The sequence below is a fragment of the Tachyglossus aculeatus genome, chromosome 4 (genome assembly GCF_015852505.1).
Source record: "Tachyglossus aculeatus isolate mTacAcu1 chromosome 4, mTacAcu1.pri, whole genome shotgun sequence".
Lineage (NCBI taxonomy): Eukaryota > Metazoa > Chordata > Mammalia > Monotremata > Tachyglossidae > Tachyglossus > Tachyglossus aculeatus.
In genome coordinates, this window is record NC_052069.1 from 57,220,948 (window position 1) to 57,245,101 (window position 24,154).

The window sequence follows — 24,154 nt, forward strand, 5'->3', positions numbered from 1 at the left end:
ATATTGATTGATTTTAAGAAAACTGATTTTAAGACACCCTTGTCCTGCCTATTGTAGCAGAAAGTCTGAGGAGAGAGCTGGATGGGAAAAAATTTGGTAAAGGAAATCCAGGAAACTGGTCTCCCCTAGCCAAGCCTATGACTCTGATCCTACTGGGGTGGGAGTTAGGAGATCTGGGTTCCAATCCTGGCTCAGCCACTGGCATGATGTGTGAGACCTTGGGCAAGTCACTTAACCTCTCTTTCCCTACATTTCCTCACCTGTTAAAAAGGGGATTAAATCCCGGTTCCCCCTTCCTTAGACTGTGAGCCCCATGTGGGACAGGGATTTGTCTGACAGAATTATCTTGTATCTATTCATGTGCTTAGTACAACATAGTTCATATAGTAACCACTTAAATACCACAATGATTATAAAGATTCTGATTATTCCTCCACCTATGTCCCAGTTCACTCTGGCCATATTGCCAGATGATCTTGCAGCCCCACTCCAACTGCAGGTTCCTCCCCGTACCCTCTACACTGCCCCATCATTATCATTTCCTTTGCCACCTTACACAATATTTGTCTTTGTAATTTTATGGGAAGCAGTGTGGCTCAGTGGAAATAGCACAGGCTTGGGCGTCAGAGGTCATGATCCCAGTTCCACCGGTTGTCAGCTGTGTGACTTTGGGGAAGTCAGTTAACGTCTCTGTGCCTCGGTTACCTCATCTGAAAAATGGGGATTAAGACTGTGAGCCCCACATGGGACAACCTGATCACCTTGTATCCTTCCCAGTACTTAGAACAGTGAATTGCACAAAGTAAGTGCTTAACAAATGCCATTATTATTATTATTATTACTATTATTATTGGGTTTTAAGGAGCTCACTGTGATTTTGCTATGACATGTGACATCATATGCAACATGTAGAAAAGACTGTGAGCCCCACATGGGACAACCTGATCACCCTGTATCCTCCCCAGTGCTTAGAACAGTGCTTTGCACATAGTAAGAGCTTAATAAATGCCATCATTGTTATTATTATTCCCTGGGGACAGAACACGAGAAGGTTGGCTGCAATAGGAGCAGCAAAGTGTTGACACTATCTTTTTACTAGAATATAATAAAATATTTTCTTGAATCTATGTAATGCATTTCATTTCTCCAGAGGGTTTCACATCATTTATCCCATTTTATCCTCACAATAGCCTGGTGAGAATGGTGGAATTGGAATCAGTGCTGCCACGGAACATTGAGAAACTCCCAGGAAATCTGAAAGATTAGAATCAATACTCATCTATTAGGATGGTTGATGATGTCTGGCCCTGCTTAGAGGCATATACTAGACTGAACGATCCCTGGAAGGCTCTTCCAGTCCAGTGATATATTTCTGGGAAGTTTAGACAAAACTGAATTTGGATGTCTCCCTGAAAAGATTTGTCATAGTGTGAATCCCAATAAGGCAATGCTCGGAATGGGTCGGTGGAAGGAAGATTGGATTCACAACAAATGCTTGGGAGAAAGGAGATTCTTTTTCAGGAAAAAGACAGTTTTGCTTTCATACTTATATCAATGTACAGTCTTCGGATTCAATAATAAACCACATTTTGAATCTATTGCAACTGGAAGGTATTCAGTAAATAATGTTAAATTAGCACTGATATGGGAAAACTATAACTCCACCAATCATTCATTCAATTCATTCACTGTACTAAACGCTTGGGAAGTACAAGTTGGCAACATATAGAGATGGTCCCTACCCAACAACGCGCTTACAGTCTAGAAGGGGGAGACAGACAACAAAACAAAACATGTAGACAGGTGTCAAAATCATCAGAACAAATAGAATTAAAGCTATATGCATATCATTAACAAAATAAATAGAATAGTAAATATGCACAACTAAAATGAATAGAGTAATAAATCTGTACAAACATATATACACGTGCTGTAGGAAGGGGAAGGAGGTAGGGCTGGGGGATGGGGAGGAGGAGAGGAAAAAGTGTAACTCTGTAAGAGAGGGATCTATAAATAAATGGGTTTATGATTTAGCAAGATTTTATTCTCTGCTACCCAAGTAACAGGACAAAACACAGGAAAGGGGTCAAAGATAAAGAAATGCTAGCATTGTCTTCTTACTGGCAACCTAAAATGTGTTTATGGATAAAAAAATCTAGACTCAATCAATTATTCACGTATGTTTATTGAGAGCTATTTACTGTGTGCAGACCACTGTACTAAGCTTTGGGGAGAGTAGATTTGTTCCCTGACCACAACAAGCTTACAGTCTTGAAAAGGTAGGCATGAATGACAATAATGTTGACCTGTCTATGCCTATTCAAGGTCTACACTTTCATATGAAATTCTGCTACCCTGAAATTCTGCCAAAACTACTTAGTTTAAGATGACAGTACAAATTATTCAGGCTATTTGTGGTAGTTTCCATTTACATGCACAATTTTTCAAAGAATTATATTAAAAAAAGATGAGATTAATGAAATTTGTTTCTTGGATGCATTCCCACCCAGCCTTGCAAATTTTTAAAAGATGTGTGCCAGCAAATCAAAATTAATTAATTTTGTGTAGTACTATAAAACTATTCCAGTATCTTTCTTGGTTTAAATTACATTAAGCAAATCTGAGGAATATTTGATTTTAAGAAGGGAAGAATAAAGCCTCGAGAGATTGAAAGAAACATTTTAACTGTCATTTTATCTTGTCCCAGTGGAGGCTGGATTCCGAAACGAAGAGTACAGCATTATCCTCAATGCACAAAATGGATCCAGAGTAAGAGTAGGAATTTATAAGACCCTGTTTCAATGAGACAATTCAATTGATAATTCAGACTCGTGACAATACCGTGACATTTCACTAAAATATGAGGGGTTAAATTTTTTCCTGTGTTTTTTCAGATTATTTCTTCAATTTTCCCCTTCTCCTTACTTCTACTGATTGATTGACTAGTGGGGACTTTGGCTTGGTGAGCCTTAAATCTCAATTTACTACGTCACGAGACTGGTCTTCCAATAGTAGTGGTAATAGTATTTATAAAGTGCTTCCTGTGTAGAACTGTGTGTACTAAGTTTTGGGAAAGAGTACATCAGTGGGAATTAGACACGGCTCCTCCCCCTTGAGGGGCTCTCTCTTGCCCAGTCTCCCACCCATGGAAGCTGATATGCCTTTTGGCTTCAGTCACTTAACTGGATCACCTAGACAGCTTCACCCTTCCTCCAGCATGACTAGTAATACGGAGCCCCATGGAGAAACTTTGTAATCTTGCTCTAAAAGACAAGTGGCCCCTTGGAGATTTGAGGGATTGGGCCTTTAAAGACCCTGCTTGGGACACCCATAAGGAGCTGAATGCCTGGATCTAATCCAAAAACCTAAATAGTTACAAATATGGGCACAGCTCCCCTTCCCACTGTGTCATGCTTCAGACACCACGGACGTAGCCCACACAATTTTTAAGTTGCCCAAGTCTCCTCCTTATTCAGGGGTAGATTAGGGCTCAGAGTATATATAGAGAGAATTGTTTCCTACCTCCAGAAGAGTCTGGTTTGAGACAGGGTCATTGTTGCAGAAACTATTCCTATGTACATTTGTGATCGATAAGAGTAAAGCACTTACTGACCCTTTGTTCCAAGTTGAGAATATGCATCTGTTATCTTCTTGAAAACTGTGTTACCACTGGAAACAATAGCACCATCAATAATGCTTTGATGAAGGAGGCAACACACTTTCCTACTGCAAACCTACACTTTACCTAACTAGTTCTTCTAGGTCTCAGGGAGGCAGTCATCGTAGTTGGAAATATTGCATATTTATCTGTGTACTTGGATAGGTGTTACTCTCCCTGATTTCTATGTATTTCTGACATTAGAAATATCTGCTTTTGTCTCATTTAATCCTGTCAACATTTATTAAACAGTAATAAAAAGGAACATATATTTAAGGGGTGATTTAAAAAAAAAACTAATGAATGCTATAAATAACAATCTGTTTAGTATTTATTTTCAACATCAGAAATAGGCTAAAAAACTTCAGATCCTACTAAATTTTAAAATGTGAATTTTTCAGTTGAATAATGAGTTCCTTGCAGAAGACATAAACAATTCTATATTCAGTGCAGAATGGGGGCAACACCAGAAAAAAACTACAGTAAACAGTACCTGCTAAATGCTACCAATATTTTCATGAGGTTATGTTTTACCTCTGAATCTGGTCACCTGGCAAAGTCAATATTGGGGGTTTTTTTTGGATTACTGTTTCCTACTATTCTGCACAAATCTTCACCTTCAGTACCTGGAGATGCCTTTATACATTAGCTTTTCATTTTCCACTTAAATAATGAATATGATTAAAATATGTTAGTTTTTGGTATGCACAGAGTGCAAAATTAAAATAGCATTGCAAGTTAAAAGTACCTTGGAAGCTCCAAAGATCACCTCAGAATGGCTGGAAATACCTGAAGTTGATCACCAGTTAATGTCCCCTAGTTCCATAAGCCTGCTGGAAGAAGCTTATTAACCATTCAAACACAAATTCTTTTGAAGAGACTTACTCGTTTTCCTGGGGGACCAGGTGGCCCAGCTTCACCCGAAGGACCAGGAGGCCCCTACAGTTTGGGAATGACAAACAATAAGGAGACATAGATGAATTTTGTGTCCCAGTTCCCTTCCAGATCATTGTCCCTTCTAAACCCATTCCTCCCATCCCATTTCTCTATCTTCCTTAACATCCTGAAGTGACTGAAATTCATCTGGAGATTAACTTTACAGCCTGGATAGGCCCAGCAATTAAAGCTTATTTCTATCACAAGAAACACCTGCTGCCAAGAGCTGCTCTACTTGTTGTGTAGAGCATCACAGTGTCACAGTGAAAGGACACTTGGAGCGAAGGAATCTGGTTCCTGGAACTGGCTCTAGACCTGACCATAACTTCTTTCCAGGGACACAGATTGCCCTGGAATTGGGAGCTGCAGAAGGGAAATGCCAGCTTCGTCAGGTGGGATATCCTGGATAGTTGGAAAGTGACATTAGAAGTGACACTAAGGGGTAGCCAGAAGAGGTCCATGCATTACTACTGTCCCTACAAACTGCTGCAGTCCTGGCCAGGATTCATGTTGTGGGGCCTCCTCCCCATGGCCCATCCATTTTAGGCCACTTCGAAATGCCTTCAAAGGCCAACAACTCTGAGGCAAGCACTGACCCCAGACAATTGCTGGTTTCATTTGTGAGGGCAGTTGAGCATGCAAAGTGCCTACCAGCATTTCTTGGGAGTTACTACATGGCATCCTCAACCAGTGGGGGCTCCTTCTTACATGGGGCACGGTAATGGATGCCCTATTTACAGCCAGCCATCTCACCCTACTATAAAATTTCATTACATTTGAAACCCAGGTACTCTTTTGTAAGAGTCTTTGTTTATGACTGCAGAGTCAGGCATCCATGCCATGTCAACTGGGCAAAATCAAATTTGTTCTTGAGATGGTCAACCATTTTACTGAGCAATTACTGTGTGCAGAGAACTGTACAAAGTGCTTGGGAGAGTATAATATAACAATTTAACAGACACATTTCCTGAGTACCCTCCACACCTGTATCTCCTGCTTAGTTGTTTCTGGAAGTGAAATCTTTGAATAACGTAGGCAAAACTGTAATGCCTAACATTACTAGGTTCATTCATTCAATCGTATTTATTGAGCGCTTACTGTGTGGAGAGCACTGTACTAAGCGCTTGGGAAGTACAAGTTGGCAACATATATTGCATTGTTTTCCCAGGTAAACATATATTGTTTTCCCAGGTTGAAACTTTCAATCTGGGAAAATTGGACTAATTATGACTAGTTGTCTTGTCTTATGCTGTGGAGTTGTCTTCGACCCATAGCGACTTCATGTACACATCTCTCCTAGAAAGCCCTGCTCTCCATCTTAGTGAACAGCAAAAGGAACTGGAACACACTGGCCAACTACCGCAGTTGTTAGAAGGGAGACAGACGGCTGTCAGCTCCAGGAACTAAGGACTTTGGGAAAGGGGCTCTGCAGAATCCTTATCTCAAATACTAACTACAGGACTCAGGATCCTGACAAAAGATCTGGGCTATTCCTGATCACAAATGCCAGGGGACTACACTTAGAAAGAAAGTGGTTAAGACAAAAGAAGCTATTAGAATTTCAAAAAGGGTGGGGATTTGGTCTGGGCTTGTTATCTAGGAGGTTAATATCCTAAAAAGAGACAAAGCCTCTCTAAGACAATATTTGCCTATGGTGTTTTACAAGGTTGGTGACTCCTCCGAGTAGGACCAATAGTGTGCTTTAATAAAGAAGACCTGTCCTGAACCATGTTGTCCCTTCTTTAAGTCTCCTGTTACTGGAGCAGTATAGTAGTTAACAGAATTTATTCCCGGTAGCATTCACTGAACTGATGATTCCTTGTCAACTTGTATCTTGTACCTGACCCAGGATTTATCTTCTAGATTTTGGGCCCGTTGTTGGGTAGGGACCGTCTCTATATGTTGCCGATTTGTACTTCCCAAGTGCTTCATACAGTGCTGTGCCCGCAGTAAGCGCTCAATAAATACGATTTAATGAATGAATGAATCAAAGTACTTGACACACAGTACTTAATACATGTATTACTAATACTAATCATCATCACAATAATAATGAAGAAAAGACCATATTCACAAACTTTCAAACCCTTACGTGGGTAGTGTTGGACTTATGATGGCAACCAGTTTGTTGCAGACCACCATTTGAGAAATTGCTCACATTAAGATTTATTTCCAAGTGAAATTCTTTTGAGAGATTTATATGATCCCTTTTAAAGAAAGTGCTCTGAGCAAAGGAGATGGGCATTACAATCAATTTTGCACTTTATTTATAAATAAATCACCTAGCACAATGTACTTCGCCACCTATATTACTAAGTGCTCTGTACAATAAAATGCTCTATTCCCTATTGGCTAGCATTATTTTCAATTCGAGGCACTTTCTACATTTTTTAAATCTTCACACATTTGCCTGCTTTTTCAATTTGCCCTGAAAGCAACTTGAATAATGCATTTTTTGTTCATTGCACTTTCTGAAAAAACTGGGATAGGGACAAAAAATAAAGCACATTCATAAGGTGATGCAGAGAACAAAATGCATTGTTTGTAAAGATGGTTTTGCTTATTTGCCTATTTTGGATGTCAGCAATACAAATACATAATTGCTAGGACACTTTCAGTGAAAATTGACAAAGAAGTTGAAAAGACAATCTTCCATTTAGCTTTTGTCTGGGGAGATAGAAGATCAGTCTGCCTGTTTGATAGCTTTTCCTTCCTCAGTCCTTTAGCAAAGTGGGCAGTTGAAATTAATGACTCCATGATTTCCATGACAAACCGGTGAGGATTAAAACATATTTGAATTCATTTAAAATGTATATTCATAGCTACTTCAGGAACATGATAATGTTACAATATCATGGAGCCATACCACTTCTGGGCTTTCTTAAATGTATTATAAAAGTAGCTTGGTGCTTAATTTTGAAATTCCACTCCCATTCTATATAATCCGTTGCTTCCATTACTTTTGCGATTCATGTCTATTGGTTTGTTTTACAAGAGCCTTAGAATGAGTCAGAATAATTTTAAAGTAAGTTTTCTAAGTTGTTCTGAGTCTGAACCATCACTGAAAATTATTTCAAACAAAATAGATTATCAAACTATCTAGAACAAAACTGATTTTTTGCTGGAAAATAGATTGAACTAGATGTAAGAACACTGAATATATTATAGAATGGTTAACTTACAGGTTGGCCAGTATCTCCATCTTCACCCTTCTCGCCACCAACACCATCTTGACCCTATAAAAGGCAATGAAATGGAAAACTTCAACACCATTAATCGTAACACCTCTTTGCATATTAACTTGGCAAAGCCAGAGACACGCTTAGAAAATGTCAATAGAGCAAAAGCACCCTTTAACATGCAGTTAAGATCCATTATTTTTGTCTTTTGTTATTTGATTATTTTGGTGACATGGAACTAGAGTGGAAAGCTCATTTTAGAGAACCTCTAAGCCTTATCTTTCAATCATATGAAAGAACACCTTCTGGTGGGGAGGAATTTTTTCCCTCCATTTCTGCTATATAAATTAGAAATCCCTGTTGCAGGGCCCCTTCCACTTACAGCTTCTAAATTGGGGCTGGGTCCAAATTCAGATGAAAAGAGGGTTAAAGCGAAGGGGAGAAGGTGGTGGTGGAAGAAATATACCTCCTCTGGCCCTGTATTATACTGTAGACTTTGATATTGTCTCTTCCTCACCTGTGTACCATGGAAGTGAATGCAACTTTTCCTTTTTCTAGCAGTCTATTGATGACTATCCATTTTGGTTCATATTCATTCTCTTCACAATCATCCCCCGAACAAAATAAAGAGGCATAGTATGGTAAGCAATTCTTCAGCGCTCACTGATGTCATCCTGTCAATCATGTATTCCATCCCCCCATCTTACCTCCTTCCCTTCCCCACAGCACCTGTATATATGTATATGTGGTTGTACATATTTATTACTCTATTTATTTATTTATTTATTTTACTTGTACATTTCTATCCTATTTATTTTATTTTGTTGGTATGTTTGGTTCTGTTCTCTGTCTCCCCCTTTTAGACTGTGAGCCCACTGTTGGGTAGGGACTGTCTCTATGTGTTGCCAATTTGTACTTCCCAAGCGCTTAGTACAGTGCTCTGCACATAGTAAGCGCTCAATAAATACGATTGATTGATTGATTGATTGATGTATTCGTGCCCAGTATTGCCTGCAGCGTGGCTTAGTGGAAATAATAATAACAATGGCATTTGTTAAGCGCATACTATGTGCAAAGCACAGTTCTAAGCTCTGGGGAGGATACAAGGTGATCAGATTGTCCCACGTGGGGCTCACAGTCTTCATCCCCATTTTACAGATGAGTTAACCAAGGCACAGAGAAGTTAAGTGACTTGCCCAAAGTCACACAGCTGGCAAGTGGCAGAGCTGGGATTTGAATTTATGACCTCTGACTCCCAAACCCGTGCTCTTTCCATTGAGCCACACTGCTTCTCTGGAAAGAGCCCGGGCTTGGGAGTCAGAGGACATGCGTTCTAATGCCGGCTCTGCTACTTGTCTGCTGTGTGACCTTGGGCAAGTGACTTAACTTCTCTGTGCCTCAATTGCCTCATCTGTAAAATGGGTATTAAGATTATATCTACCTGAATGCTTAGAACAGTGCTTGGCACATAGTAAGCGCTTAACAAACACCATCATATCATTATAAGTTTTGTGGGTCTAAGGATGGGTTGAATATCAAGTGCTTAAAAAGCCAAGTGCTACAATGACACAGAAGGGAGAGGGAAGTAGGGGAGATGAAGGCTTAATTGGGAGGGGCCTCTTGAAGGAGATAGAATTTTAATAAGGCTTTTAAGGTGGAGAGAATGGCAGGCAGTCAATACAGTGCTCCAAACTCAGTAAGTGCTCAGAAAATACAATTGACTGATTAAGTGCTTGGGAGAGTGCAATATAGAAATATAACAGAAACATTCCCGGCCCACAATGAGCTTACAGTCTAGACGGCATATATGAAGGGAGAGGGAGTTCCAATTCCAGGCCAGAGGAAGGAATAGACAAGGGTTTGGTGAGGAGACAGTTGAAACCAAACCACAGTGAGTTGATTGGCATTATAAAATCAAAGTTAGCATGCTGGCTCAACAAGGTCAACAAGGTAAGATGCAAGGGTAGAGTTTATTGAGGGATTTAAAGAGCTTTAAGGTTAGGAGATTGATGATCATGAGCCCCCTTTCCCTCAATCTCTGGGGCTTACCCCATGGGAGAGAGAGGCTGCTCGTCATCCCCTCACACCAGCCCCTACTCCAGCCCAGTACAAATCAGCAGTTTCCAGTGTGCATAGTAAATCATCAGATGAGGATGTATAGAATAGGTTGAAGATAGCCTAGTCCACAGCTCTTCTTTACCCTGTTGGAAAACCAATCTGGTAAAACCCCTATAAATTCTGATGCTATCAGTCATGTCACTATGAAATAATCTTAGGATCTTTTTAAACTTCTCAGTGCAACCAAATATTTTCAGTAGTTGCTAGCCCTGTACTACTCATGCTTTGGTGAAGCCTCTGCAGCCTGTGTAGCGTTTTGAAACTACACTCTAAATTTCTCATGTTGCAAAGATCATGTTTATTGCGTCCCATGTTGGTACAAAAGCCACTCACAATTCTAGGAGTGCGCTGTGGCAGTGATGGTGGCCAGAACATTGAAGAGGTTAAAGCACTTTGCCCATAGATAGAGCAATGAGGAAGATTAGGCAACATTGAACTAATATTTGTTCGTGTTTATCTTATTTTTTTACTTCGTAAATTGTAAGTTTAGCCTGTTCTCTAGAAGTTCTTATTGAAATTTACTCCATGTAATTTATGACTCCCTTGTGGGTCTTGGATTCTGTCTGTATTGAAAAGCATGTATTTTCCTTGGTGCTTAATGCAAGCATTTCTCCTAAACATGGTAGTTGCATTTTTCCTTTTCATCCAAAAATGTTGTGGCCTTAACTCTTGTTTCATTAGGAAATGAGGGGCAGGGGGAAGATGATTCATAAACAAATGAAATGGGATTTCTGAGAGCTTATTTATGCAAAGTAACAAACTGGTACATGGCTTCTATTGCAATGGATGAAATTCAAGGAGGTTATGGAACATGAAAATGACTAAACTTTTCACTACAAATTTTATTGGTTTGAAGTTTCACTTGTTTCTCTGAGAAATTACATTTCACGGAGAATAGTTTGCACTGCTTAAAATCAGTTTCTGGTAAATGGTGAATTTTAAATATTTGCAGTGCATCCCTTTGAAATACAAGTGATGCTCTTACCCATTATGGCTTTAATCTACATAGTCTGGAACAACTCTACAATTTTGGCATCACATTACTGATGCTCATTCCGCGACATTGACTATGATAAGCTATCCTCCCGTCCTGCACTATGCTCTGCGGACCTCCTGTGTGGATTGAAGTGGCTGCTGTTCATACTCAGACCCCTCCACCAGCGTCCTTTTGGTGCCTGGTATTCCCCATCACAGCTCTCCAAGCCCTCAGTGGCCTCCTTTACCAGCTCACCATGCTGTCTTCCCTGCATCCTTCATTGTCTCTCCTCCACAATGCCGAGGAGCCTCCATCCTGACCTGCACCATCCCGGCAGGAGAGAGAAAAGCAGCCAGCCTGGCACTGCCCCACAAAACCTCAAGAAGACTGTAGACTCTGAGCTGTGAGGAGCCTGACATTCTGCTCCTGTAGCCACAGTAGCTGACTGATCTTTGTTTTCATCTTTACGCCGTCTTAGTGTTTTGTTTCATCTCTCCTTATGTGTCTATTGGCAATCTTCTCGGCCACTTTTATTTTTAGGTAGTGAGTCCACCAAGGGATGGGGAGCATGTATAATTCCCAACTGCCTATTCTTTCACAGTGTTTAGTATAGTGCTCTGCACATATTAAGTACTTAATAAAAACTACTACTATTACTGATCATAAGCCCATATACTTGACATAGTTCTCAACTCATCTCAAATTCACAATATCTCAAGAATCCAGCCCTTCCTCTCCATCCAAACTACTACTACATTGATTCAAGCAAACATTTTTCATATCTTGCCTCAACTGGTCCATCAGCTGCTCTTTCCTGACCTCCCTCTGCCTCCTGTCTCCTCTCTCCAGTCCATATTTTATTCTGCTTCCAGGATAATTTATCTAAAAAAAAGAAAACCCTCTCAGTCCATGCCTCCCCTCTCTTCAGTAGTCTCTGTTTGTCCATCCATCTCTGTATCAAAATGAACCACCTTTCCGTCAGTTCCCTCCTACCTTACCTTACCCACTACAAACTTGCCCACCCACTTCATTCCTCTAACACCAACCTACTCATTGTACTTCTACCTTGTCTTTCTTACCACTAACCCCTTGTCTTCATCCTCCTTTGGTTCTGGAACTCCCTTCTCCTGCATATCTGTCAGACCACCACTCTCCGCACCTTCAAAGTGCTACTAAAATTTTATCTCCTCCAAGGGCCCTTCCTTAACTAAGTCCTCAATTCCCCTATGTACCATCTCTTTTGTATCACTTAAGCACTTGGGCCCATACCCATAAGCACTTTTAGTCTATAGATTCATTTTGGCAGGGATTACATCTACCTAATTATGATATTAATAATTACGGTACTTGTTAAGTATGCCAGGCATTGTTCTAAGCGCTGGAGTAGATACCAGATAATGCGGTTGGACACAGTCTCTGTCCCACCTGGGGCTCACAGTCTTAATCCCCATTTTACAGATGAGGGTATTGAGGCCCAGAGAAGCAAACTGACTTGCCCAAGGTCACACAGCAGACAAGTGATGGAGGTGGGATTAGAACCCATTATCTTCTGACTCCGAAGCCCATTCTCTATCCTCTAAGCCATGCTGCTTCTCTCAAGTTCTTAGTAAAGTGCTCAACATACAATAAGTATCAGTAAATACCACTGATTGATGATCTGCTGGAATGCAGTGATGTGACACCCAGTTGTGGATCCCCTGTTAATTGTTATTTTATATCCTAATAGGACTGTTTGGTCGCCTCGGTGTTTCGAATGCCAGTTTGTGATACTTTTGATTTATGAGCAAAATTTTCCAAGTATTTAGTACACTGCAAAGTAGTGCAAAGTACAGTACTGAGGTGGCACCCACTATATACCTTTAATTGATTAAAGCATATGAGTAAATGGTAAATTCGCCACTCAGGTCCATCTGCCAAGTCTCTCGATTAATGGATAACATTCCACTGCTGAGATATTTGTAAATCCAAGATTCAATTCTTATTTGTTATGTGAAAAAATCATGTTGGTGGGTTCAAGCCATCTGTCACTTTCTCTGCACAGTAATGTGTGGTTGCTATTAAATTTATCTATCGCTTGTTATCCGCTCATTTGTCTCCACATTTCAGCACCACAGGCTTGGGGATAGGATCATTTCTACCTATTCTTTTGTTGTACTCTCATACGTTCTTAGTATATATGGCACTCTGACCACAGTAAGAACTCAAATACCATTGACTGATTGATATGGATTGAAATCTCATGTGAGAAGGAGCTTATTCCTGTAAAGAATCTGTAGAGGAGAGGTCCTTTTAGAGTCTTCCTTTCTCTTCACTGGAGTCAGGCTCTGTAGGAGACTACACTCTGATGACTACGATTTATCACTTCTGTTTTAGGATCACTAAGCCCCCGAGCAGATTTGGAAGGCTTGACCCATGCCATTTTCTGCTTGCTAAATCTTTGTTCAAGAGAGGAAAGGCCTGTCCAGTGACCTTCCTTCCAAACCTCACAAGCATTTTACTGCCCAGAAAAAAACTCGGGAGTATTTCCCATACTCTAATAGTTTAACCCCTGCCATGAGAACATGGAGGGGAAAGAGGGCAGGCCTTTAGTTAGTTGGAGACTTGTATGGACCGCAGCTCAACAGAAACTTGCCAGGGTCCAAGACACTTCTAAAGATCTTAAAAGCATTAACACAAAAGACAATGCTTTGGCAGGTTTCCTGGATACTTACCCCAGGGCCAGGTTCACCAGGAGGACCAGGGTCTCCAGGGAAGCCAACAGGACCCTAAAGAAAGGGAAAATGAAAAAATAAATCATCAGATTCAGCAAGTGTTGAATGTAAAAATCAATCTTTGTCAATCTAATTACATTCCTGAAAGACTGTGGTCTATATGGTCATGGTTCCGTCAGCCCCGGGAAGTTCCCCATGAGCGCTCATGTCAGGGCCACCATTGCAAAGGAGTGGATTTACTTACCGGATTACCCTTGGGTCCATCATCTCCTGGGGGACCCTTGGCACCAGGAGGCCCAGCAGCTCCAGGAGGACCAGCCTCACCTTTTTCTCCCCTTTCACCCTTTGGGCCCTGCCAAAAGCAATGGAGAGAGCCCAATGACATCCTGGAAATTTGGCATTCAAGTTAGTATAGAAACAGCTTTGTATTAGCCTGTACTTTTCACGCTTCACCTAAAAATATTGTATGTTTTAATTCCTAGTTTTTTTTCAATCATGTATAAAGACAAAAAGAAAAATGTCACTAACAGCATTGGAATAGGATCACTAGTTTTGTGATTATTAGTTTTCAGTTAAAAGGCTCCTTTTTCTAAATAATATGATTTCCTTGAATTTCAAAAAGGATAAAATCAAGATTAATGGTGTGGTTAGAGTCTAGGTACTACATTTTATGTTTGGAAGCAATTAATGTAATGATGAATTCAAGAAAGCAGCCAAAACAGCAATCATGAAACTGGGTACACATTTAAAATACTTTTTCAGAATTGTTTTCAAATATATATTCACTATCAAAAAACTTTTCACTTACGCCTGTGCCAGACTCTCCGGGAGGCCCTGGATTACCAGCTTCCCCAGGTTCACCCTAGAAATAATAAAATCAAGTTAATAGCAGGCCTTGAATTCCTGTTGCCTCTTCCACTGAGAGCTAGGTTTAATGATCTTCACAGTATTAACAAAATGAGTCACTGAGCACCTACCAGGTGTTACTCATGGGATTAATTGCTTGGGAGAGTACAATGGAATGAATAGATAATAGACTCTTAAGGAGTTTACAATCTAGATAATTTTACAAGCCTAACAGCCTTATCCTTTTTCCCAGTTTGAAAAAGTTCATTCAGATGGCAGATGTTTCCTGTGGAAGACTGGCTCAAGCCCACCAACTGCTGCCCTTTCTTGAAGGAGATCTTCATGTCCACATGGAACCCGATAAATTAAGGAAGAAGTGCCCGAAGATCTTATTAACAAACTGAGCTCTCATCCCCTCATTGAACTATAGAAATAAAAAAAAGCTTGACCTTGATCAGTGCCATAAAACTAAAACGCTACCCGCATATATAATACATTTTAATGTCTCCATTCCTATTATACTGTAATATTCTTGAGGGTTGGTATCATGTCTACCAATACTATTGTATAGTACTCTCCCAGGTGCTTAGTACAGTGCTCTGCACATAACATGCACCAAATGAATACCACTGATTGATTGATTGATTGAAAGCACTCATGCATTACATCAGGAGAGATGCCGTGGAGGATTTCAGAAAGCACAGATGACTGTGATTTGTGTCAGTGGGGAAAAGGGATGTGAAATGAGGGGAGAGAATTATGATAATTCTAAGTATGATTTGGGAAGGGCTTGCTTGACTAGGAGGAATTTATAGAATACAAAACACAACATTTTCTTTGCAATTGGTCCCACCTACTGGGCTGTTCCTGGTCTGTAATTAATTAATCAATCAGTCAATCAATCAATCAACATTATTTTTTGAGCATCTACTGTGTGCAGAGCAGTGTAGTAAGCACTTGGAAAAGTACAATGCATCAAAGTTTTTTTTCAATTTTTTTTTTAACGGTATTTGTTAAGTGCTTACTATGTACCAGGCACTGTATTAAGTGCTGGGTTAGATACAGTCCTCTAGACTGTGAGCTCGCTGTGAGCAGGGATTACACTCTATTGCTGTATTGTACTTTCCCACATGTTTAGTACAGTGCTCTGCACACAGAAAGTGCTTAATAAATTCAATGAATACAAGCTAATCTGGTTTGACACAGTCCATGCGCAGTTACAACTTCTATTTTACAGATGAAGGAACTGAAGCACAGAGAAATTAAGTGACTTGCCCAAGGTCACACAACAGACAAGTAGTGATGCCAGGATTAGAACCCTTGTCCCCTGACTCCAGGCCTGTGCTCTTTCTTCTAATCCATTTTGCTTTCAGTGAACAGGTCTACTGTCTTCTAAAACAGATGGCAACTAATAAAATACCGCAATTGCTATCTAAAGAATCTGGCACAGGTATCATCTATATAGTAGTATTTGAAATTTAAGGCAATTTATAATACTCCAGAACAGTTGGAGTATGCATTTCAAATATTTTCTTTTGCAGCCATTTTTCTAAAGTCTATTTAGAGATGTTTAGGTCCTTCCTTAGTGGAGTGACAGATACAACTATTCAGAACATCAACTTGTTCCACTAATTCTCTGCTGCAAATAATGACTGTGGTGATTTGATAATGTCCCAAATTACTAAATCTATGAGCATATAAAGCAACATACTTTACAACTGTTAGTGTTCATATGCAAACAACATCTTTAATTTGTACTAATCACTTCCAATTTTGTTGCAAATAAAAGAAAACTATTCTGAATGGCTCTGAAAATTTAATACTCTTGTTTAATAATTGAAGTATTTGTTAAATGCTTAATCCTTGACAAACACTGTACTAAGCAGTAGGGTAGATACAAAAAATATTTAGCTAACATACTACCAAGTAAACCAGTAATACCTTCTTTGCACCCCAAATATTTAAACACCAGTTAGTCTTACTCTTAACTTGGCATGATATGAGCAGTATGGGATAGACTTTAAAGATTGTCATGCAACTGTTTGGGGATTATTGTCTAAGGGGAGCTTTCCAATATGCCAGTTTATCCAACAACATTAAATATTCACTCATATTAATATGAAAGGCACTAACTGCTATATTTAACAACCTTTACATCTCATTTACAATGGGAAAGTTGCACATTTCCATGAGGAATTTAAATCCTTACTCATCAGCATGCAAATCTACCCACACAGCACACCCAAACCAAGGGCAACTCTCTTAGGATGCCATTAAGGTCAAGCAGACTTTCATTAATAATCACAGGGTGTCAGTACTACAGGTCCACAGGTTCAATGAAGGGGGGAAAAGGCCTAAAACATTACTGCAATTTATTATGCTTTGTTAATATTTTATTTTACAGCTCGATTTGAACAGCTGATTAGCTTCAATATTAACCAGAACAATATAGTATCAATAAGAAAGCTTAAGTTATCACTGAGACACCCCAAAATTGCAGTGTTGTATATAAGGCATGTCATCATCATCATCATCATCAATCGTATTTATTGAGCACTTACTATGTGCAGAGCACTGTACTAAGCGCTTGGGAAGTACAAATTGGCAACATATAGAGACATTCCCTACTCAACAGTGGGCTCACAGTCTAAAAGGGGGAGACAGAGAACAAAACCAAACATACTAACAAAATAAAATAGAATAGATATGTACAAGTAAAATAAATAAATAAATAAATAGAGTAATAAATATGTACAAACATATATACATATATGTATGTCATGATGTCATGACGTCATCTATGATTATATTTTTCTAGTGCCTGGAAAAGATTAAACTAGCTGCATTAGTTGAATGACTGCAAAAATGTAAGCAGTATATAGGGATAAATCCAGCATATATATATATATATATATTTTTTTTTTTTTTCTGCTCCATATTTGAATGTCTTTAGAAGATTTTAACAGGTCTAAGCATTAGTGACCACTTTATTGCACACAAGATTTTAGGGAAAATTTTGGTTTCTTATACTGACAGAGAGCAGGGTAGGAAGCTGGACTTGATGTCGTCTCAATTTAACTTGGGTAAGACCACCTCCTACAGGAGGCATTTACCACTTGGTCCTCCCATCCTTTTGCCAGCTTTAGCACTTTGTGTATATTGATCATTGTATTCCAGTTCTTTATGTTTCTCCTTCTGTTTCCATTATTTATTTCCATTTTCATGGTATTGGTTAAATCCTTACTATATGACAGGCACTGTACTGAGCACTGGGGTAGATACGGGATAATCAGGTTGGACACAGTTTCTGTTAAACATGATAATTGTGGCATTTAAGTGCGTAATATATGTCATAGGGCTCACAGTCTTAATTCTTATTGTATAGATGGGATAACAGGCACAGAGAAACTAAATGAGTTGCCCAAGGTTACACACTAGACAAGTGTGAATGACTCTGAGCAGTTTTACTTTGACCTGTTACAGTCACACAAGGCACTATACTCTCCCAAACACTTAGTACAGTGTTGTATATACAGTGAACACTCAACAAATATGATTGATTGAAGTGGGATTAGAACCCAGATCCTCGGAATCCCAGGCCTGTGCTCCTTCCACTAGGCCATGCTGCTTCTCCATCCCATCTTGTGTTTACCTGTCACCTCCGTTAGACTATAAGATCCTCAAGAGCAGGGACCAGTTCTTTTACATTTATTGTACTCTTTCATGAGCAGTATTCATTCATTCAATCATATTTATTGAGTGTTCACTGTGTGCAGAGCACTGTACGAAGCACTTGGGAAGTACAAGTCAGCAACATATAGAGACGGTCCCTACCCAACAAATGGCTCACTCTGCACCCAGTAAATGCTCAATCAATATTGATGATGATAACCAATCATTAATCAATTAATCATATTTATTGAGCAAATGTGTCAAAACCATTGTCCTAAGTGCTTATGAGAGGATATCTTAGTGTTGGTAGGCATTTTCCCTTCCCACAAGGAGCTTTCATTCTAGAAGGGGAAATAGACATTAATAGGAATGAATAAATTATGGTTATGTATTCAAGTTCAGAATAATAACTGTGGTAATAATTTCGGTATTTATGAAGTGCTTACAATGTACCAGGCACATACTAAGCGCTGGGATTGGTATGAGCAAATGAGGATGGATACAGACCCTGTTCTATATGGGGCTCGCAGTCTTAATCCCCACTGTATAGATGAGGTAACTGTGAGCAGAGAAGTGACTTATCCAAGGTCACATAGCAGACAGGTGGATAAGCTGGCATTAAACGTTGGCCCTCTGACTCCCAAGCCCAACCTCTATTTAGTAGAATTTACTCTTTTCTCTCCATACACGTGTTCTGTAACTGTAGCAGGTCAAAATCAAACTGCTCAGAGGCACTGAGAAAGAAATAAGTATAATGTTCAAGTACTAAAACTAAACTGATGAGACTGAACTTTCGAATTCAAGTAAGGCCTGGGATAATCCATTTTCTAGTCACACTGATGCTTTATCTGCTTTCTTCCTTGAGGTCTGCTAAGTCAGGGTGGTGAGGCGAGGCCTCATAATTTTCCACTATTTTTTTGTAAAATAAAACTGAAGGGAAGGGAATGTCTCAAGAAACAACTTCCCCTTCCAGAAACACTTCCCAGACCTTGTTGCTGCAAAGGATAATGGACCCCAGACCCCTGGTCTCTTGTCAGTAAACTAATGAGGATCTCATAAATGAATATTTTTCCCACTAACAGACTTGGAAAACTGGAACTGTTGATGAAGAGCAAATCTATATTAGAGATCCAGCAAATATAATTGTACAATACTAAAATTAAATGCATTTCCATAAAATTGATTTTCTTCCTGAATCTCTAGTGAAGAGAACCAACATGCAACTGGGATAATAAAATGATGGACAGGGGACCACTGTATAGGGTGGAATCACCTTAAACCTTTGACTGTGCTCAAGAATTATAACAATTTACTATATAATAATAATAATGGTATTTGTTAAGCACTTACTATGTGCCAAGCACTGTTCTAAGTGGTGGGGTAGATACAAGGTAATCAGGTTATCCCATGTTGGGCTCACAGTCTTAATCCTCATTTTACAGATGAGGTAACTGAGGCCCAGAGAAGTGAAGTGACTTGCCCAAAGTCACACAGCTGACAAGTGTGGGAGGTGGCATTCGAACCCACGACCTCTCACTTTCAAGCCCGGGCTCTTTCCACTGAGCCAAGATGCTTTTCAATGACTCTCAATGACTTATCACTGACTATATGTCATTTAACACTTTGGACTGTCCAAAGCTGTGACCAGTACACATACCTGGATATCCTGAGTAATTCTATTTTTAGGCTATCCTCCTCAGATCAATAGGCAAAGGTCATGTTAAAGGTCATAGTGCTGCTTCTAAACTATACAAGGTATCTGCAGCAATGAAATTGGAACAGCAGGTGAGCTGAATTTACCTTTCAAAATTTCATCCTATTACTTGCTGAATTGTTTTAACTCTAGTTCCAAAAAGGAGAGTTATAATAAAATCTGTTGCAAGATAATTTGTAAATTAATGTAATACTCAATTGTTTGGGCAAGCTATATGGAAAAAAAAGGATTTTATCTATCTCTTGTTCTTATATTTTCATGATCTGCCATAACACAATTCTTTTTAAAATGAAGTGTAACTCTGAGTCAGCATAAGATGAAAAAGAAATAAAATGGATGTTTCAGGACCAGCTTTACACCTAAGACTCCAGTAGTCCAAAATTTAAGCCAATTCAAATATTAACCATATCCACTAACTATATATCCATCTGTTTTTTGTTAAACAATTTTGCCCATTTAGAAGGGCATTTCTTCAAAAAATTAAAATAATTTTCATAACTAGAAACCAAAAAATTGCACATTTCCTGGGGAAGGTGGCTTTAGGAAAAAATTTCCAAAGGAAATAAAGAGTTTTGTTTCAGAGAAGCTTCCTACTTATTCAATAAAGAATACATACATAGAGAAGCAGCATGGCTTAGTGGAAAGAGCACGGGCTTGGGAGTCAGAGGTCACGGGTTCTAATTCCAGCTCCGACACTGATCAGCTGTGTGACTTTGGGCAAATCACTTGACTTCTCTGTGCCTCAGTTACCTCATCTGTAAAATGGGAATTAGGACTGTGAGCCCCATGTGGGACAACCTGATTATCTTGTATCTACCCCAGTGCTTATTAGAACAGTGCTTGGCACATAGTAAGTGCTTACTATGTCTTATTTGTTAAGACAAATGCCACCATTATTATTATTATTATTATTATTATTGTTATTATTATTATCCTATAGATGATTTTGATCAAAATATTAGAAGACTGTGACACTGCATTTATAAAATGGCCATAATCAGGACAAAAATAAGCTTGTAGATATGGCAGCTATAAAAATAGCAAAGGCGCCTAAATGAATGGCTACTGATAATAACTACACATGTTTTTTTTTTTTTAACTTAGTAATGTTTACAAATCCCTTCCCTTTTCTATTCTTCTAGAATATTTGACTAGGACTGGTGATTATTTTCAGGCTCCTTTATTTTCCTTCTGTATACAGACCTCTATAACGAGGTGCAGGAGCATAAATTGTAGTAGCCACAGTCCCTCAAACCTCTTTCAGATTGGCCAGATTATCATTGATTATGGCTCTCTCTTCAGTCTAAAGGTCTAAAGATCACGAACAGTTCATCACCCAAGGAATAGTCACTTGCATTCTGCCCAACCATTCCTTGGGAAAAAGCATGAAAAGGTAACTTAAATTTATAAAGCTATATCCATTCCCCATCTTTGCATTTTCCAGAGTCACTGAGGCACCAGTTGTTCCTAGTCCAATGAACAACCAAAACCACAATGTTCTGGTTTCTTTACGAAAATTAAAAGTAGTTCTTCAAAAGTCCTCTAGACTGTGAGCTCATTGTAGGCAGGGAATTTGTCGTTATATTATCATATTGTGCTATCCCAAGTACTTTATATAGTGCTCTGCATACAGTAAGCACTCAATAAATCTGACTGATTTATTAATTAAAAGGCAGCCTATTAGTTTTCTCTAGAAAAAAATTCAATAAACTCAAAATTTTGAGGGTGATAGTTAAGTTGCAAACAAAATAGGAGCAGGATGTCAGGGAAGTGTTCATAATAATATTTGTGGAATTTTTAAGTGCTTTTTATGTGTCAAGCACTATTCCAAGCATTGGGGTAAATATAAGTCTATTAGGTCAGGCACAGTCCTTGTCACACATGGAGCTCACAGTCTAAGTTGAGCTCACAACTCAAGTTATCTGATGGCCACTTCCAATTTCAATAGTAGAGAAGGACAATAATCAAATAAGCCATAAGTGATCTAAACTATTTATCTAAAAGTACAAAAGCACTGGGAAGCAATTAAGGTGAATTGAAGGAGTTTTAGATGTTTTAGACTTTCTGTCTGGGTGAGAAAAACTAAAAATGTATATACTGATTCTCATGACTCTATTGCCAAGATTAACGGATCTAAATCACCAGGAGTGATGGAAGAGGTAGAATAAAATACGTAGTAGAGTTGTGCCATATACCTGAAATCATTTTAAACTCAATGAGACAGTTCTCTTTTCACCACTGTGGAGGTGATATGCCAACATGCCCTTTTTTTCTCCGCCTTCAAGCCAGAAATGTAAATGAGTGAATGAAAGAAGAGAATGGACTATTTTGTCAATAGGAATCCATTTTACCCTCCCTTCTGGCTCATGACCCTTATCACACTGGGAAAAAGACATCTCCAAATATCTGAAAGATATCGGATGTACTCTGCCTACAGTAAATGTTCAATAAATACTATTGACTGACCTGAAACTTAAATTTCATAGACATCAGGGAAGCAATACATAAAATTAAAGCACCAAAATAAAGTTAGTGAGCAGAATAGGTCATTTCCTGTGGAGTTGCAACATAGTTGGCCTTATTCTTTGCAACAAATGCTTTTGAGGTAACAATAAATGATGGATTCAGAGACACTATTTTGTTTGGAAGAAGCTGTAAAATCATGGGGTCAGTCAATATAGGATTAAGTGTGAAATGTTACTATCCCTTACGTATTTATAAAATATAATTAGTAACAGCAGGAACCAGTTTCCTCATTTGTCAATAAATAGTTTCTAGGTACAGCTTTTAGCGGGGCTTTCTGGTCTTCTCTCAAAGCTGTAAATGTCAAAATTGAAAAGGAGCAAAGAAACTAAATGAATGATGATGCTGTTCTGGCTTCTATTAAGAAGGCAGCACAAGTATTCAATAATAAATAGATGATTCATTTTGACTTGTCCCTAAGAGCAAAGAGCTGTTTGAAGAATACTAGTATCAACAGGAAAAAAATTCATTGCGTTTAAGTTGTGTAGCTCACAACAACTATTGGGAAATGTCTTAGAAGGTATATTGTTTTCATGGAAAAGGCAAAATCTTGCAAAACAAATAACTGATTTTTTTGTCTCTCCCTTTGAATTAAAGAATTTCTAGGGATCTTTGGAAGCTTGCTGCCTTTAGGAAAGGTAATATTTAGGGTTGCAAAATCTCAAAAAAACCCACAAGTAATTCTAGTAGCATTTTCTCTACATATTTTGGAGGAAATATCATAAGGAAATAGGAAACATTTGGATAAACATGTGTTGTCAAGAAGAATAGTTGTGTTCCTTAGTCAAAGCAGAAACTCTATTAACACAAGCTTGTCACAAGATGGGATATATTGAGAACATAATCTTTGCTTTGTCAGATAACTGAGACTGCATTATTTAATGGCAATTACGTGGACCATGTTAAAGAGCAATTATTTCTGTGTTCCTCTGATTGCAGGAATTTTTTTAAGCTAAAGCCTAGACAACGGAAAATTGTGTCATCAAAAACCCATGCTAATCAGCGAGGTAAAACAAAGTCAAGCACTGCTTCCAAGATGAAAAATAAATAATAAAAGGGAGTAACTGTTGAATAGTGTCAGCCCTAATATACAATGAATAGGACTTAATTATTCAACTCAATCAATAAATCCTATATTTACTGAATACTTATTTCTGCAGACCTCTGTTCTAAGCATCTGGGAGAGTACAATAAAGTGAGTGTAAATGATTGCCATTCTGAAGGGGCTTAGGTAGTTACAGGATTGGAAATTTTCTAAGTCAAGGTCGTTTACCATACCATGAAAATTTATCAATCCATGAATCAATGGTATTTACTGAAGACTTACTGTGCACAGACCCCTCTCAGTATAGCACATGGACAGTTTCTTTGCCAGTCTTGGCTTGGGACTGAGAGTCAAACAGAGGCATAGCCATTCCATTCCTAGCTTGGGCAGTGGATAGCAAGTAAAAGACAATCTGCTACAAGTCAGACCTCACCTGTGCTGGGCAGCAGCGACATGGGAGAAAGTGGAGGGTGGACACTCAAGTTTAAGGCACGGAAGAAGGCAATGGTAAGCCACTTCCATTTTTTCTACCAAGAAAACTCTACAGATATGCTACCAGAATGATTGCAGCTGGAGAGTGGAGTGTTCTGGGAAAGATATGTCCATGGAGTCGAATATGGGTCACAAATGACTCGACAGCATAAAGACAAGACTATGTGCAGAATACTGTTAATGTATGAATGCTGCAGTTTTTGACTCAGACAGTTATTACAAGGATTGTGCTGAAGGGAATCTCTTCTAGCGAAGATGGAGAACAAACAAGGAACAGATCCTAT

General features: G+C 38.9%; 1 protein-coding gene across 1 annotated transcript in view; it reads right to left on the reverse strand.

Moving 5' to 3' along the window:
• COL11A1 (collagen type XI alpha 1 chain) overlaps positions 1-24,154 on the reverse strand; it is a 287,116-nt gene that overhangs the window by 39,844 nt on the left and 223,118 nt on the right. Inside the window, exons 50-54 of the mRNA XM_038745119.1 lie at positions 14,387-14,440; positions 13,823-13,930; positions 13,579-13,632; positions 7,777-7,830; positions 4,544-4,597 (exon numbers count right to left, since the gene is read on the reverse strand). Coding sequence (XP_038601047.1) covers positions 4,544-4,597; positions 7,777-7,830; positions 13,579-13,632; positions 13,823-13,930; positions 14,387-14,440 — 324 coding nt within the window. The remainder of the gene's footprint in view (positions 1-4,543; positions 4,598-7,776; positions 7,831-13,578; positions 13,633-13,822; positions 13,931-14,386; positions 14,441-24,154) is intronic.